Below are 18318 nucleotides of genomic sequence, written 5' to 3'. Positions count from 1 at the left end.
AGCAAATGATACTACCTTGTTCCCCAGGCCAGAGCAGGGAGAGAGAAGAAGTTAAGTTCACTTCTCACTTTGTAGCATTTAAGGCAGGGCAGATTTGCTTGCCAGGAGAAGAAAGACAGATGCATTCTGCAGAGGAAGAATTTGGAGCCTTGGTATTAATTAGTGTGTCTGCTGAACTAGGACTTTAAAAGAAGAAAGTACATCAATTCCACCAAGAAAAAGACCTCTGGTGAGAATAAAAGATCACAAAAGCTTGGATTCAGAAGAGAAAAAATCCAGTTTTACTATTGTCTCTCACACTACTGTGAACAAATCACCTGACCTCTTCTTTATGGATTTCAATTTAAGTATGTGAAAAAGGGGATTTACAATCCTATCCTTTTACATGTATTTCATTGGTTAAGTAAATAAAAATAGTTTGACAGCAAAAGCATCAGAGAACTCTAAAAAATTGTAGATAAAAGGGATGGGAAAAATCATGCCATTCTAGCTCAAATTAACCATATAAATTTTGAATATATTATCTTTAAATGAATAGTTTATGCCTGAGCTTTTTTTCTTTAGCCCTGAGAAGCTCAAGATGCTCATATGGTAGAAAACTTATCATTTTCTTCAAGAGGACTTGCTCTACCTTGTTTGCCTTATTTTTTTTTTTACTGCTATGACTGAGTGTTACCACATGGTGGCAGCTCCAAACAAATGCAAAACTGAGAAGTAGGACAGAGAAGAATTCTGTTTCCCAGGTATTGGAATAGCCCATTTTTCGGTAAATGACTAGAAAGCAATTCATCAGCCTCATGCCTGCTTGAAATATAACATAGAAAAAGAAATGTGTATTTGATAGCCTTTGGAGGGAAATGGGACTCAATTCTAGCAGATCCATCCAAATCTCTTGTGCTTTTTAAAATTGATACATTATAATTATACATAACAGTGGGATTCATTATGCCATATTTGTACATAACAGTTTGATCTCATTTCCCAGTACCTTCCCTTTTCCTCTTCTTCTCCCTTCCTCTGATTCATTTGCTCTCCTCTATTGATCTCCCTGTTGTCATGATGATGATGATGATGATGACGATGGTGATGATGATTATATTATGATTATGTACATAAGTAGATTCATTGTGATATATTCATACATGGACATAGCATGATTTGGGAGATTTCATTTTCCAAAACTTCCCTGTGCCCTCCTCACTTCCCTCCCTCTCAATCCTTTTCCTCTACGTTGTTGTTCTCCCTTCTGTTTTTGTGAGAAATCACCTTTCTTTTTTCCATGTCTATAGCACCCTAAAAAGAGGTGAGCTTAGGCAAGTTTAATTGGTCCTATACTAACAAAGTCATTGTTGATGATTAATTATAAAATTAGATACAGCAATAGCAACAGAAACCTCAGATTCATTGTGGAACATTGTGTACTCCTGGGAAGTCTCCAGAAAGCAAATCAGAAGTGATGTCCCCCCACCACACACAGGTTTAGCAAATGGATATTTCACTCCATAAAACACACGTTTGGAAACTCCAGGTTGGCATGAGTATGAGCTCATTTGTAGCCCTTCCAGAAGTCTTCAAAACAAGGAAGAAATCAGTAAATGTCATGGCATTTTACCAGAGGCGTGGAGCTTTTCCTAGAACCACATGTTATCTTAGAACCAAACTGCAGCCTCCTAAATCTCAACCCCACAGCTCTGTGTAATGGAGATGCTATCAGAACAAGGCTTTGCAGGAGAATAAAGCCCAGATCTTTCCTCACTTCTGCCCACAACATTTCCATGTTGAATTGTGGGGGCGAATGGAAGGCAAGGAAGAGACAAAGCTTTGCCAATTCCATTTAGCCACCACTTGTGAGCTCTTACTTGGAACAAGATGAATTTACCATCCTGGTGAATTAAAGGAGAAATAGAAGCTAGGTAGGTAAAATAATTCTAATGTAAAATCTTTTTTTTTAATTAATTTATATATTTTGATTCATTGTAAACAAATGGGGTACAACTTGTTTCTCTGGTTGTACCTGAAGTAGAGTCATACCATTTGTGTAATCGTACACAGGGTAATGATGCTTGTCTCATTCTGTTATTTTTCTTTCCCCCACCCCCTCCCATCTCTCTTTTTCCTCTATACAATCCATCCTTCCTCCATTCTTGCCTCCTTCCTACCCCCAGTTATGTATCATCATCCGCTTATCAGAAAGATCATTCAGCCTTTGGTTTTTTGGGATAGTCTTATCTCACTTAGCATGATTGTCTCCAACTTCATCCATTTGCCTACCAATGCCATAATTTTATTCTTCTTTATGGTTAAATAATATTCCATTGTGTATATATACCACAGTTTCTTTATCCATTCATCTATTGAAGGGCATCTAGGTTGGTTCCACAATCTAGCTATTGTGAATTGAGCAGCTGTGAACATTAATGTGGCTGCATCACTATATTATGCTGATTTTAAGTCCTTTTGATGAAATACGGTATCCTTCCATGCTCAAAACACTAGAAAAAAATAGGGATAGTAGGAACATTCCTCAACATTGTAAAGGCTTTCTATGCTAAGTCCACGGCCAACATCATTCTAAATGGAGAAAAACTGAAAGCATTCCCCCTAAAAACTGGAACAAGGCAGGAATGCCCTCTTTCACCACTTCTATTCAACATCATCCAAAATCATCCTTGAAACTCTAGCCAGAGCAATTAGACAGACCAAAGAAATTAAAGGGATATGAATAGGAGAAGAAAAACTAAAACTATCCCTATTTGCCAATGACATGATTCTATATTTAGAGGAGCTGAAAAATCTTTTAAGAAGGTAAGAACACTTACTAGTTGACAGAAGAATTGTAATTACATACAGAGCCTATCACTGAACTTTCTAGGTATGAAGTAAATATCTCTTCATTTCAGTGCAGAGGGATTAAAAAGAAAAGTACAAGATGATGGGTATAAAGATAGAGAAGATCCAGTGACAACCAATGCATTAAAAGACATTTCTTAATTGGGAGTCTCTTCTGAGTTACTTTTGATGCCTTTGTGACCCTCAGGTACAGAGACAGAGTTAGCTGACACAGCTCTGGATCTGATCCTCTTGCTGTTAATGAAACAGTGGAAATGGCTATGTACTGAAAACATGCAGAAATTTCTTCGTCTTATCTTTGGGACCCTAATTCAAAGGTAAGATTGCTAAATTCTCCTTCATATCAGGTTCTCAAATTGTATGGAAATTGGACACAATGGTGACTTCTGTACCAGGAAGGGTAAGTATAGAGTCCAGGAAAACTGTGGTCATGAGAAAAGATTGACTGCTTCAGGGTACAGGGATGAAAATTGCCAGAAGACTATCAGAAAGCTTTTTTAATCACCTCGTGTAAATGTGCCTGGTTCCGTAATACCTCTGACATAAAACACTGAATTACAGACTCTGCCTGTGATCTTAACAGACTTCTGTTGAATTCTGCCTTCTCTGGGATCAGTTCTCCAATGTATTTATGTCCCCAAGCCTGTACCTTTACCTTGTTAGAGTGGACATGGATCTTAACTAACAATATGTAGTCACTGTGATGACAAACAGTAAAAAAGACAAGGAGAAAACAGATCAGTACTGTTGATATAAAACTCTTCCCTCACTAACGATGATGAAATATCATTCCAAAAATGTCTGTAGGACTTAGATAGAAACCCTGCCTGAGACCAGAACTAGTTTTGTATCCCCAGCAACTTACACAGGGCCTGAGGCATAGTAGATTCATTCATAAATAACATTTATGAATAAACATTACCCTTCTCAATACCTTTATACTGAAAATATAGTTCTGTAATGTTTTATTCATTCCCCTATGACTGTTGCTAATTAGGCCTTCATGTCTTTTCTTTCTCTGTTGGTCGTTCCTTTGCTTATCTTCCAAGTGTTTTAAAAAAATGGAAAGATCCCACCACTAGGTAATATGTGATTGTTGAAACCTCCAACCCCCTGTAGTCATTTACATGATGAATTAGTTTCAGAACAAAGAAATTGTTCAGTAGGAATATAAAAGTATAACTGCATCAGGAGAAATTTAGATTAAGATCTATATTTAAGAAAGGAGGAAATTTGTCTAAAAGTTTGAGTAGCTCAGAAAACAAAGTAACCTGGGCCAGTCCAGTTAAAGAAGAGAGAACTATATCCTGAGAATTACACAAAGATCTTGGGAGAACTAGTATCTCACATAGGGAGAATCCTTGGAAATCTAAGCAGCAAAGTAAAATGCAAGGGAAGCAAGCCCCGAGGGGTACAGTAGACTTGGGAAAGACTTCAAGCAGTCAAATATAGACTGAGAAACTTCCAAGTCAGGTTGCAGTCCTTTAGTGGGGAGTGTGTAGGATTTAAAGAAATAATAGTTGTGTTCCCTAGTCTGAGCTATCTCTTGGCTGGATGGTACAGATTTAGCTGGGCTGCTTTGTAGCATTCATCCCACTTTACCTTAAAATGCTTCTCTCTTTCTTGATACAACTGGGAATTGATTTGGTCTTGCTTCTTTATTCACAGGGAAAAAAGGTATATTACCAGAAACTGGTCATTAGTGAACAAAATAGACATGGTCCCTGCTTTCTCATATTTTACAGTTTAATGGGAGTGAGCAGTGAAACTCAGTGTCTTACACACAATCACAAAGCTAATGAGCAGTGAGCCACCATTCAAACCCAGCTGCTCAGAAGTCCAAGTTCTTATCTACTACAGTAAGCTACTATTTTGTATTTAAATTTTCTGAGCTTCAGTTTTCTCATCTGGAAAACAGAATTAACAATGTTATCTCACTTTAGATATCCAATAAATGCTAATTCTTAATATTGCCCTTTGGAAAAGAAAGAAGAATAACACATATTTTCTGTTTCTAATACCTTCAACTAATGGCTGCAAATTTGCTCCACTTTTTATGTCTTCAGGATACTTCACCCCATACCAATCTCCTTCTTCCAGTTACCACCATCCATTTTGTCTGTCTCTCTGAGCCACACAGAGTTGGGCTTCTAAACAATGAAGATTTTGTGAGGTCTTTCAAGGTGATTCTGTGCCAGTGGGCTCATGTGTTAAAGCAGCAACCACAACACTCCCAGTCTTACATCAGGAAGCAGAGCACTTGGGCTCCTGTCCAGTACAGACAAGCACGGTGAAATATATTTATAGTTCCATAGTGTTTTCCAGGTTTACTGGTGCTCCTGGTGACATGAGTGGGAAAAACTGCTGGAATCTGTTCTCACAGGAACAGCTTTGGAAACAAGCTAAGGTCCTCATTTTTCTATCCCCATCCCTTGACACTTCTGCTAGATCCAGTTAGCTGGATAGATACATGTCTGTTGAATGAAAACTATCAAAACCTATGTGCCACTATGCTGTAAATTATATCATAAAGAAGACTTGCTCCTGAATTTTCCTTGATTTCCTTTTCACTTTTCATTCCTGTTTTCTCTGTTTTGTTATGGAATGCCATCACTATTTAGAATGGCAGGAAATTCTGATTGTATTTGATAAATATTGTAAAAGAACAGGAATTTTTGGCTATTTCGAAAACTGTATTGTATTTTTAGACTGTTATTCTTGTTCATTATAGACATTTCCAAGTAATGGTATTTTGTAACTTGTTTAGTTATCTCATATCCCTTCTAGCCAAAAAGTTCTTAACTTACATCTAGTCACACTTTATGCTTAGCCCATTTCATTTTCTGTTAGCTGCAGGGAAAGCAGAACTTCAGCTGGTTGGCACTCTCCTCATCCTAAGCTTCCATAGACTATAATCTCATCCTTCCCAATTCAAGACCTTCTGACTTTCCCTGTAAATCCCCATTCCCTCCTTTTTCATATTCTTGATCCTCTTCTCAAGGATCTTGTGCTGGTTTCACAGTGTTCCAGAAGCCTCCTTAAGTTAGGAAATAATAAGTCATGGTATCTGAAGAATACCTCCCGAGGCCTAAGGATTTGCCATTCCATGGCTATTATCTCATACCAGCAAGTCCCTGGGTGTATGGTAGACATGAAAAAGATGGGCCTTACTTCCAAATTCAGGGTGTAGAAATTGATCATGTCATCAACTTCAAGGTATTTACTATCCTGCAAGCATTTGTTGAGAGATTTATTTCATGCAGACCTTGTGCTGAACATTTCAAATATATCCCTTAAAAAACCATATGGAACGGGTATGGGGAAACAGACTTACAAAGAATTTGTGTTATTACATCAAGATGACAGGTCACAAATAGCACACATGAAATTTGAACCCAAGTTATTCTAATTTTCATCGATAATAATTCTTTAATTTTTAGGATCAGAACCTTTGCCCTGTAATTTGGAGGGATAAAGCCAAACAAAAAATCTTGGGCTCCAAGTAGCAAACATTCCCCAAGAAGAGATTATCAGATAGTTTGTAGAATCCAAATTATATCTCACATATAACAAAAAGCACTGTTCCCTCCTAAAGTCCCCTGGGCAGCTTGCAGTTTTTATTTTTTAAAAAAAGTGGCTTAAGCAGTGCCACACTCTGGCTTTATTTGTTTTAGTAAGCAAGTAAGCCAAGAGCTTGATATCTCCCTAGAGCTATAGCACCCTCCCCACTGCACCCACCCTGACCCCCCCCCCCCAAAACACACAAGGGATGGGATATGAGTCCCAGTGTCCCCATGTCTCCATGATTGCTGCCTAGGAGGCCACAAGTTTGCTCTCTCTGGAACCACAGTTAGCTAAGCCATATCCTTTTGAAGGTACTGGGGTTCTCTTCCTTTAAGTTCTGTGGTTTAAGGAGCAATAATATCTGGTATCTCAGGTGAATGCTTCCACTTCTCTAATTATCATGTACACACTGCAGTTGGGCATCAAGGATAATACAGCCACATGGATTTAGATGCATCTCCTCCTTAAAAACAGCCTCATTTTCCAACCTCCAGTATTATTTCCAAGCAGACAAGTTTATTCTGCTTCCAGCTTTCTTTACTCTCCCTTAAAAGACCTATATACATAGCTCCCTTGGACTCCAAGGACTTCTGCCAAATTATAAGCATACTCTCTTCCTAGCCTACAAGGCAGAAAAAAAAAAAGAGTAAATTTAACCTCATGACCCCTCCTTCCAAGCGAAGGTTGGAGGAGTTCTGATCTGAGCCAAACTTATAAATCTCTCTTGATTGTTGATAGTGTGGAGACAGTAAGGGAGGGAAGCTTAAGAGAAGTTAGATGCCCAAAAAAGGCATTGTTAAGTCAAAGGGAAGTCTTGCACGCATGCGCGCCTGACCTTGTATGTCAGCTTCTGTGCTGGGAACGTCCATTATGTAACAAGGAGCACTCCTTATTTGGCAGGGGAAGGGTAAGTGGGGTAGCAGTCTAAGCCAAGGAGCAAATCCAGCTTCTGCAAACCCTGCTTATGTCCGAAAACAGAAGAAACTTGACAGTATCCCTGCATGCATCAAAATCAGGCTTAGGGAATTGGAGAACTACTCAGAACTAGTCTGGGTTAAAGGGAAGGAGGAGAGATGTACTGTGCTCCATTGATGGTAGAAGGTTTGGGGCAAGAAGATCCAGCCAAGGTAAGGGGTGAGATTATTTTGGAGTCTGATATAGAGTAAAGGAATGAGAAGAAGTTGGACCAGCTCCCTGCCTGGATGCCCAGAGCCATGCCATGATAAAAATAGGAGCCAGGCCAGCAGTAGAGTACGTGAATGCCACATCCAGGGCTCTGCCCTCCCCATGGCCCTGAAGATGGCCCTGTGTCCAAAGGGCAGCAGACACATTCCTGGCATCTTCATCAAGATTTCTAAAGACTGAGTGAGTGAGAGAGAGGGGGGAGAAAAAGAGAGAGTTGTTGTATGTGTGTGTATGTGCAGGGGACACCAGGCATACAGTCAGGACAAGGGAGAAGGTTCTATTACTTTTTAAGCAGAGAAAGTAAAATGTAAAGTCAGAGAAATATACAGAGGAAGATTTTTAAAAGACTGTGCAGGTATAATGAGTCCAACAAGCAGCGAACCCAGAAGAAAATTGAATGGCAGTTTCTGGAACTTAGGTCAGGCATGGAATTGTTTTCTTAGTAAAGATATCTCTTTACAAACCACCTGTTTGGAAAGGTTAGGATAAGATTATGGCAGACCATTGGAGAGTGCTGTGCTGCTAGATGGGATGTCCACCTCCCTTAAGGATAATTGGGAATGGTTGACCCTGAACTCCCTTGCTTTCACAATTATGTTAGGTCATTCCAGAATCATAGTTGTTCTCCTGTGAGGGAACATAGGAGAGGAACTCTGCTTCAAGGGCATCTTTTCTTGGTGGGTATGTGTAAGTAGTAGATGGATAAGTGGTTTTTATAACACTGATTATTTCCTAAGGGAAGCTCAAGGCTTTCCACTGAAGGAACACAAAAAAATTATAACAGGAAAGGAACTGAATTTATTACATCCTAACTGTACAGGCAAGCAGCTATGTACTTTATGTACTAATGTGCAATTCTATGAGATAGATTTATATTTCCACATTTTACAAGTGAGGAAAATTATATTCAGATTAAATAACTTCTGAAATCATAGAACTAGGAAGCACCACACCCAAGATTCCACATAAGTTATCCTGATTTCAACACCCATGTATTTTCTACTACTGCACATTGCCTTCCTCTGTGCAAGCTTTCTCACCAAAGAGTAGCACTAGAATCGATCTCACTAGAAAGCCCCTGTGACTTACTCTTGTCTAATATCTTGCTTTCCATCTGACTGGTCCCAGGAACACAGGTATCTGGTGGTAGCATATAAACTTACTTCTGTCTGCATATTCTTATTTTATTCTTAAAGCACCCATGAGCTGGTTAGAGACTGATTAGATATCACTATTCTACATCCTATCCCAAAGTAGAGAAAATGTATCAAAATTAAGATTCAGAGTTACATGGATCGCAATTCTTTCCTTTGCTCCCTAACTTCTTTTTCATTCACTCTGGCCTTGCTGTATTTTATACCTGATCTCTTCCTATGCACACCTTCTCTGGAAAAATGCTTACTCTGTAAAAATGAATACTGGTACTAGAAGTTCTAGATATAAAATTAACTCAAATTAAGTCTTGAGGTTTCTCATGTCAGGTTAACTACTGGCCTAGCAATAATCATTGACTTGGGCTATTTTTAGTGGTGCCAAAATTAACTTTTCACAGTGATAGCTTTGCTCAAAATAATGGCAAGGAACTCTACTTGTCCCATGCTTCTTCCTTGGGCCATGCCAAAGGGAAGCTCTTGACCTCTGTAGGCCAGGCCAGAATGGGCCCCAGCAGTTTCACCTACTATATACTTACTGTGCATGCAGTCTGCCTGACAACTTTCTTAGGTGTTGCTTATTCTACACCCATCTTAGTTTAAAGATGTTGTGCCCATCCTGTCATGTACTGACAGCCTCCACTTGAATGTGACTTTAAGATTATAACCAGTGGGTGACAGCTGACTGCCTTGTGCCTGTGGATTGTGTGTTTACACTTTTGTATGTGGCATGTGCTCATAATTCTTATATACTCAAGTTCAAGTACAGCAGTGGTCACTGTAAAAGTTAAGGAAAAACAAATACAGAATTTCAAGGTGACTTGAACCCCAGAGCCTTTTGTTCCGAGTCACATTATTGGTATCTCTTGTCAGTCTCTATATCTCTGACAGCTTGATGTTTTTGTTTGTTTTTCAGTGTTTTTTAGTTGTAGGTGAACACAATACCTTTTTATTTTATTTATTTATTTTTATGTAGTGCTGAGGATCAAAACCAGCACCTCACACATGCTAAGCGAGCACTCTACCGCCGAGCCACAACCCCAGCCCCAGCTTAATGCTTTAGTAATAGCTTTAGACTCTAAGACTCTTAAGGGCAGGGACTGTCTTATTCATCCTTACATCCTAAAACTCCTAGCTTGATACGTAGGAGAGGCTTATATAATTTGTGTCAAATGAATGGATGTGTAAGATCACATGCCATTCTACTTGAATCAGTCCCTCTGCTTATCACTACTGTGACCCTCAGTGGTTCTTCAGCAGTGCTAGGGAACAAGAAATGCAAATGGAAATGATCTTTCATCCCTTCCCCACGGGGCATACCTACAATTCTGGGCAACTACAATTGTCAGAGTCATGATTGGGCCTAAGCAAACAAATTTTTATTTGGGACTTTTCAGTCCATCTGCCCTTCTGGTGACACTGTCATTTCCAAAAGAGTGCAGGGCCCCTGACTTCCCTGGGACCCCCACTGTGAGGCTGCATTGAGTGCACCCTCTCAGAAAGCATAGCCCTTTCCCTCCTCTTTTTAGACCTCTCTCCTTCCACTTGGGAAAGAAAGAATATGAACCTTCAAGTCAGACAGATCTGACTAAAAATCCTACCTTGAGGATTAGTACCTGTGACCTACACAAGTCACTTAATCTGCCTTTGCCAGAGTTACTCTATGATGGAAATAATAGTGCCTTACTCATGAAGTTGTTTTAGGGGATAAGAGATAATAAATGTTAGGGAGACTTTAGAGAGGAAAGTATGTTTGGAACTAGGTCTTTTGATACAGATATCATTTAGAATCACTTAGGCTGAAGAATAAGCCAGACACTGAAATGCTTTTAAAGGATAAAAATCTACTTTTAAATAAAATGTAACATTTAAGCATGTTTTGTATATTTTTAGCTATACCCTCTCAGAAAAAGAATCTGTGTGTCATGCCCACATTGTTTTTGTTTTCAAATTTATCACATAAAATGGAGCAAATTATGTTTTATGCATTTATGAAGATGCAACAATGAACCCCACTATTATGTATAACTATAATACACTAATAAAAACAATAAATAAATAAAACGCACATTAAAAATTAAATTTGTCACAGGAAGACTTGCCCAGCTACTGCGAGATGAAGAGTACCAGAATTCTCCCTATAGGCACCAGGTGGCGCTGCAGGTTAAATAATACCCATTCACTTTCTTTGAGGGAGACCTATTTTGCAATGATAGGTCATTTGCCCTGGGTGATGGATCCAAGCCATTCTGTGTGTCACATCATGATAGAGGCCATCATTCCACCCACTCCATAGTGCCAGTGACTTTTGGACAAGCCAAGTTGCTTTCTTCTTTCACCCTTTGTTCTGATGGGTCTTCAGCATTTTCTGCTTTCTCTGAGTAGTGTGTACTGCCAAAAGTTGCCCCTTTGAGTGAATTCCATGCCTTAAGAATTCAGTGTTAAGAGCTGGTTCTTTCAGAACAGAATGAAACAGTCAGTGGTGATGATGAGACCAGCTGGACATCTAAGTGGAAAGAATCTTGTCAGTACTCTATAAGCTAGTTTGTCCTATACTCAAGGGCTTTTTGAGTCCCAGAAGTCCTGAGACGTGTAATAACACATCCGCTAAGGTAGAAATAGTGTCACATTCCCCTGATGTTGGGAATCTTATCAGCCTGTTACATGAGCAAGGGAATTTCTTGTTGCTTTCAGCCATGAGACCATTTAACACTTTCTTAATAACTTAGCTTTAGAGAAGCAATTACATGTTTATGCTCAGTTTTGTTTTTGTTTTTGTTTTGAGGTACTAGAGATGGAACCCAGGGCCTTGTGCAGGGTAGGCACATGGTAGTGTTTTACCTCTGACCTTAGAGTCTTCACCCAGTATCTTGTTTAGGAATAGACTTATTTGGTACTGAAGCAGGGAGAGAGTAAGGGTGAACTGGTGGGTGATATACTTTAGTCCAGCTGTAATGTAATGCCAGCATCAAAGGAGTTCTAGCAGGGAATGTATCCCTCCTGGGAAGGTGGCTTGCCATATAAATGCAACGTCCAGTCCCTCTCTCCCCTCTTTTTTCTTTTTCTTTCTTTCCTTTTTTTTTTTTTTTTTTTTTTTTTTCCAATTTTATGTGTTACCCATATTTCCTAATCACACAACTTTGGCCCCCAAATTTCTTACTATGCAGAGACTCTGGAGCTGCCACCTCTCTGTCCTTATATCCTTAGTATCAGAATAGATAGCCTTCTACTTGGAACAGTTTTGAAATTCAGCCTATACATAGGAAACTAGAAACAAATATCTTCAGATAATTCCACACCAGATAATTCTGTTCATTATAGTCACTTTCCTTCTCTCCACAACCCTCTCAGTGTTTTCCTGCTTCTTTATCTTGGACATCTGCTTCTCATATATATCCTTTGTTCTCAAGGCTGATCTTTGCCAGCCTTCTCTGTTACCTCTAATGTCCATAGAAGTAGAGAGCACGTAATTACTTAGCCCTTCTCCCCCCACCACTACTTCCCTTCCCATCCTTGTCTCCTGTGGTGGTGGTTCTATGCCCAGAGTAGAGCATGGAGCTCTCCCTGTGAGGTAAAGTCATCATGCACAATAGGGGCTCTGGTTGTCAGGACAACACTAAGTCACTGCCTTCTCCCCTCCTTTGTGTCTTGCCTTTCTTCCTGTTGCTCCAGTCATCAAGTACTTTACACCCTCTCCCTGCCCTTTCCCCTTTAGTAGACTCAATTTTCTTCTGAATGGGTGGCCATTTTAATTACCTTCCCCTTCTTCAGGCCACCTCCCTGCCCTTGTCCTGGAAAGGCAGGATCAGAATAACTACCTACCAGGAGACTGAGAATGAGCCAGGCTCACAGTTCACATGGGGCCAAGGAGAGGAGACAGATATTTTGAATCCAGTCTCTACAGTGAAAGTTTCACTGTATAAAACATAGATGTCTGGTTTTAGGAAGGATTCTGAAATACAGTTTTCATACTGTGCATATGACCCATAACTCTACAGGGCCCTTCTCCAACTTTATTTACTCAGTACCAGATGGTTCACTCTTCCTGTATTTACTTCCCTGGGCCTGCCAGAAGAGGAGTAAGCAATTTCATTTACAAGGAGAAAACTCAAGCATAAATGCCTCAGGATGCTGCTATCATTTAGTTCCCTCAACCTTGTAGAATTTTTTAAGAGTATTCAAAGGATTCTTTTGATCTGTTGCATGCCCAACAAATGCTTTCATTTTTCTTACTTGATTTTAGTGATAACTTCATGAATAAGGCATGGTAAGAATTAGCCCATTTTATAAAGGAAGCCAGAATTCAATTCATTCAACTTGTAAGTGGTGAAGCCAGGCTCAAAGGTGTTTGTGGCTTTTCTGTGTTAATTTTAAAGTCTGTCAGCCCTGATTTTCTCAGAGTTGTACTTTAGTGCATTGACAGCAAGATGGTATGGCACAGAAAAAAGTTATTTGAAAGTCTTCAGAGACATACTAGATTTGTGTAATGAACTTCCAGATTGGAATCCCAAAGATGTCATTCAAATCTAAACAAATATTTAGAATCTCCCTTTGTAATTAGTCTTATTTATCCCAAGAACACAGAATGTGCAACTGTCTCCCTTTTATTCTGTATTTGTTAGAAAGGTAGCCTGATCTTTGATTTTGGTCTTTCTTTCCCCATTCTGCTATGGTCTTTTCTTCTTTTCTTCTAACTAGTTTCAGATCATGGTATGGAATCAATGTAGTGCTGTTCTGTCCATCAGAGTCACCACCCAAAATACAAGTGTGACTTACAGTCAACGTAACCCCCTTTGCTTTTGTTTGACTTTCATTCTTTTCTATCCTCTAGACCTGTTTGCCAGGAAAACTAACAAAAACAAAAGCTGCTGGCAGCTGTCTCTCTTCTCTAGGATTTATAGTGTGCCAGAAAGGAAGCATGGCTGACCCGCTCCCTTGCCTTCCACCTCTCTTTGCTTCCAGAGGAATGCATAACTAGGTGTGAATTGCCTATTGCATGGATTACTCATGATGAATTCTTCATTCTAGATCAGCTGACTTACTACCCAGCATACTCCTTAAAACATTCACCCTGCAGCTGGTAGATTGGCTCATGATTTAATATTATTATTAGCTTAAACAAAGATCATTAGGAAAGAATCTAATGTTTATTGTGAAGTGTTTATATAAATACATATGAAAGACCAAATGCAAAGGATTTCTATCTTGTCCATAATCTTTTAAATCTATCGCTGTCCTCCTTTATAAGCATCAATAATTAAGAGGGTACTTTTTCTGATTTAAATATTGAGTTGGTTTTTTTTTTTACTTTTTTTTTATCGTAAACAAATGGGATACATGTTGTTTCTCTGTTTGTACATGGCATAAAGGCATACCATTTGTGTAATCATAAACTTATATAGAGTAATGTTGTTTGATTCATTCTGTTATTTTTTCCCTTCCCCCCACCCCTCCCACCCCTCTTTTCCCTCTATACAGTACTTCCTTCCTCCATACTTGCCCCCCTCCCTAACCCTAACTCTAACCCTGACACTAACCCTTCCCTCCCCACATTATGTGTCATCATCCACTTATTAGCGATATCATTCCTCCTTTGGCTTTTTGAGATTGGCTTATCTCACTTAGCATGATATTCTCCAATTTCATCCATTTGCCTGCAAATGCCATAATTTTATCATTCTTTATGGCTGAGTAATATTCCATTGTATATATATACCACAGTTTCTTTATCCATTCATCAATTGAAGGACATCTAGGTTGGTTCCACAGTCTGGCTATTGTGAATTGAGCAGCTATGAACATTGATGTGGCTGTATCTCTGTAGTGTACTGATTTTAAGTCCTTTGAGTATAGGCCAAGGAGTGGGATATCTGGGTCAAACGGTGGTTCCATTCCAAGTTTTCTAAGGAATCTCCACACTGCTTTCCAGAGTGGCTGCACTAATTTGCAGCCCCACCAGCAATGTATGAGTGTACCTTTCTCTCCACATCCTCACCAACACCTGTTGTTGCTTGTATTCTTGATAATCGCCATTCTAATTGGGGTGAAATGGAATCTTAGGGTGGTTTTGATTTGCATTTCTCTTACTACTAGAGATGTTGAACATTTTTCCATAAGTTTGTTGATTGCTTGTAGATCTTCTTCTGTGAAGTGTCTATTCATTTCCTTAGCCCATTTGTCGATTGGATTATTTGTATTCTTGGTGTAGAGTTTTTTGAGTTCTTTATAGATTCTGGAGATTAGTGCTCTATCTGAAGTATGATTGGCAAAGATTTTCTCCCACTCTGTAGGCTCTTTCTTCGCATTGCTGATAATTTCCTTTGCTGAGAGAAAGCTTTTTAGTTTGAATCTATCCCAGTTATTGATTCTTGCTTTTATTTCTTGTGCTATGGGAGTCCTGTTAAGGAAGTCTGGTCCTAAGCCAACATGTTGAAGATCTGGACCTAGTTTTTCTTCTATAATCTGCAGGGTCTCTGGTCTGATTCCGAGGTCCTTAATCCATTTTGAGTTTAGTTTCGTGCATGGTGAGAGATATGGGTTTAGTTTCATTCTGTTGCATATGGATTTCCAATTCTCCCAGCACCATTTGTTGAAGAGGCTATCTTTTCTCCATTGCATATTTTTGGCCCCTTTGTCTAGTATGAGAAAATTGTATTTATTTGGGTTTGTGTCCGTGTCCTCTATTCTGTACCGTTGATTTACCTTTCTATTTTGGTACCAATACCATGCCATTTTTGTTACTATTGCTTTGTAGTAGAGTTGAAGATCTGGTATTGCGATACCCCCTGTTTCACTCTTCCTGCTAAGGATTGCTTTAGCTATTCTGGGTTTCTTATTCTTCCAGATGAATTTCATGATTGCTTGCTCTATTTCTGTAAGGTACGTCATTGGGATTTTAATTGGAATTGCATTGAATTTGTATAACACTTTAGGTAGTATGGCCATTTTGACAATATTAATTCTTTCTATCCAAGAACATGGAAAATCTTTCCATCTTCTAAGGTGTTCTTTAATTTCTTTAGTGTTCTGTAGTTCTCATTGTAGAGGTCTTTCACCTCTTTTGTGAGATTGATTCCCAAGTATTTTATTTTTTTCGAGGCTATTGTGAATGGGGTAGTTTTCCTAATTTCTCTTTCTGAAGATTCATCACTTATGTATAAAAATGCGTTGGATTTATGGACATTGATCTTGTAACCTGCTACTTTACTGAATTCACTTATGAGTTCTAAGAGTTTTCTAGTGGAATTTCCAGGTTCCTCTAAATATATAATCATGTCATCAGCGAACAGGGATAGTTTGAGTTCTTCTTTTCCAATTCGTATCCCTTTAATTTCTTTGGTTTGTTTAATTGTTCTGGCTAGAGTGTCAAGAACGATGTTGAATAGAAGTGGTGAAAGAGGGCATCCCTGCCTTGTTCCAGTTTTTAGGGGGAATGCTTTCAGTTTTTCACCATTTAGAATGATATTAGCCATGGGCTTAGCATAGATGGCCTTTACAATGTTAAGGAATGTTCCCACTATCCCTATTTTTTCTAGTGTTTTGAGCATGAAGGGGTGCTGTATTTTATCAAATGCTTTTTCTGCATCTATTGAAATAATCATGTGATTCTTGACTTTAAGTCTATTGATCTGGTGAATTACATTTATTGATTTCCAGATGTTGAACCAACCTTGCATCCCTGGTATAAAACCCACTTGATCGTGGTACACTATCTTTTTAATATATTTTTGTATGCAATTTGCTAAAATTTTGTTGAGAATTTTTGCATCAATGTTCATTAAGGATATTGGTCTGGAATTTTCTTTCCTCGATGTGCCTCTGTCTGGTTTAGGTATCAGGGTGATATCGGCTTCATAGAATGAGTTTGGGAGGGTTCCCTCCTCTTTTTCATGGAATCCTTTGAAGAGTATTGGAATGAGCTCTTCTTTAAAGGTTTTTTAGAACTGGGCTGAGAACCCATCTGGTCCCAGACTTTTCTTTGTTGGTAAGCTTTTGATGACTTCTTCTGTTTCATTACTTGAAATTGATCTATTTAAATTGTGTATGTCCTCCTGTTTCAGTTTAGGTAATTCATATGTCTCTAGAAACCTGTTGATGTCTTCGAGAATTTCTATTTTGTTGGAGTATAGATTTTCAAAATAGCTCCTAATTATGTTTTGTATTTCAATTGTGTCTGTAGTGATATTTCCTTGTTCATTCCAAATTTTAGTAATTTGAGTTTTCTCTCTCCTTCTCTTTGTTAGTGTGGCTAAGGGTTTATCGATTTTGTTTAATTTTTCAAAGAACCAACTATTTTGTCAATTATTTCGATTGTTTCTTTTGTTTCAATTCCATTGATTTCAGCTTTGATTTTAACTATTTCCCATCTTCTACTACTTTTGGTGTTGCTCTGTTCTTCTTTTTCTAGGGCTTTGAGCTGTAGTGTTAGGTCATTTACTTGTTGATTTTTTCTTCTTTTATTGAATGCACTCCATGAAATAAATTTTCCTCTAAGTACTGCTTTCATAGTGTCCCAGAGATTTTGATATGATGTATCTTTGTTCTCGTTCACCTCTAAAATTTTTTTTATTTTCCCGATGTCTTCTGTTATTCATTCATTATTCAGTAGCATATTATTTAATCTCCAGGTGTTGGAGTAGTTTCTGTTTTTTATTCTGTCATTTATTTCTAATTTCAATCCATTATGGTGTGATAGAATACAAGGTAGTATCTCTATCTTCTTGTATTTGCTAACAGTAGCTTTGTGGCTTAATATATGGTCTATTTTAGAGAAGGATCCGTGTGCTGCTGAGAAGAAAGTGTATTCGCTCTTTGTTGGATGGTATATTCTATATAAGTCGGTTAAGTCTAAATTGTTGATTGTGTTATTGAGATCTATGGTTTCTTTGTTTAATTTTTGTTTGGAAGATCTGTCCAGTGGTGAGAGAGGTGTGTTAAAGTCACCTAGTATTATTGTGTCATGGTCTATTTGATTTCTGGAATTGAGAAGGATTTGTTTGACATACATGGATGAGCCACTGTTTGGGGCATAGATATTTATGATTGTTATATCTTACTGATTTATGCTTCCCTTAAGCAATATGTAATGTCCTTCTTTATCCCTTCTGACTAACTTTATTTTGAAGTCCACATTATCTGATATGAGGATGGATACTCCAGCTTTTTTGCTGAGTCCATGTGCATGGTATGTTTTTTCCCATCCTTTCACCTTTAGTCTGTGGGAATCTCTTTCTATGAAATGAGTCTCTTTCAGGCAACATATTGTTGGATCTTTCTTTTTAATCCAATCTGCCAGTCTATGTCTTTTGACTGATGAGTTCAGGACATTAACATTCAGGGTTATTATTGAGATATGATTTGTATTTCTGGTCATTTTGCTCATTTTTGGTTTTTGACACGGCTTGGTTTCTCCTTTATTTGGCTATTCCTTTAGGATAGTTCCTCCCTTTGCTGATTTTACATTGTCGTTTTTCATCTCTTCCTCATGGAATATTTTGCTGAGAATGTTCTGTAATGCTGGCTTTCTTTTTGTAAATTCTTTTAGCTTTGATTTATCATGGAAGGATTT

At 38.4% G+C, this 18318-nt stretch overlaps 1 protein-coding gene across 6 annotated transcripts in view; it reads left to right on the top strand.

Moving 5' to 3' along the window:
* Positions 1–18318, top strand: part of SNX19 (sorting nexin 19) — a 46073-nt gene that overhangs the window by 10625 nt on the left and 17130 nt on the right. For 4 of the 6 annotated variants that reach the window (XM_079105319.1, XM_079105321.1, XM_079105322.1 and 1 more), the window contains one exon: positions 3038–3167. In XM_079105319.1, the coding sequence (XP_078961445.1) occupies positions 3038–3167 (130 nt within the window). The other 2 variants (XR_013757888.1, XM_079105323.1) reach the window with 2 other exon arrangements.

The sequence above is a fragment of the Sciurus vulgaris genome (assembly GCF_902686455.1).
Source record: "Sciurus vulgaris genome assembly, chromosome: 11".
NCBI lineage: Eukaryota > Metazoa > Chordata > Mammalia > Rodentia > Sciuridae > Sciurus > Sciurus vulgaris.
This window is presented reverse-complemented; position numbering and strand designations above follow the sequence as displayed.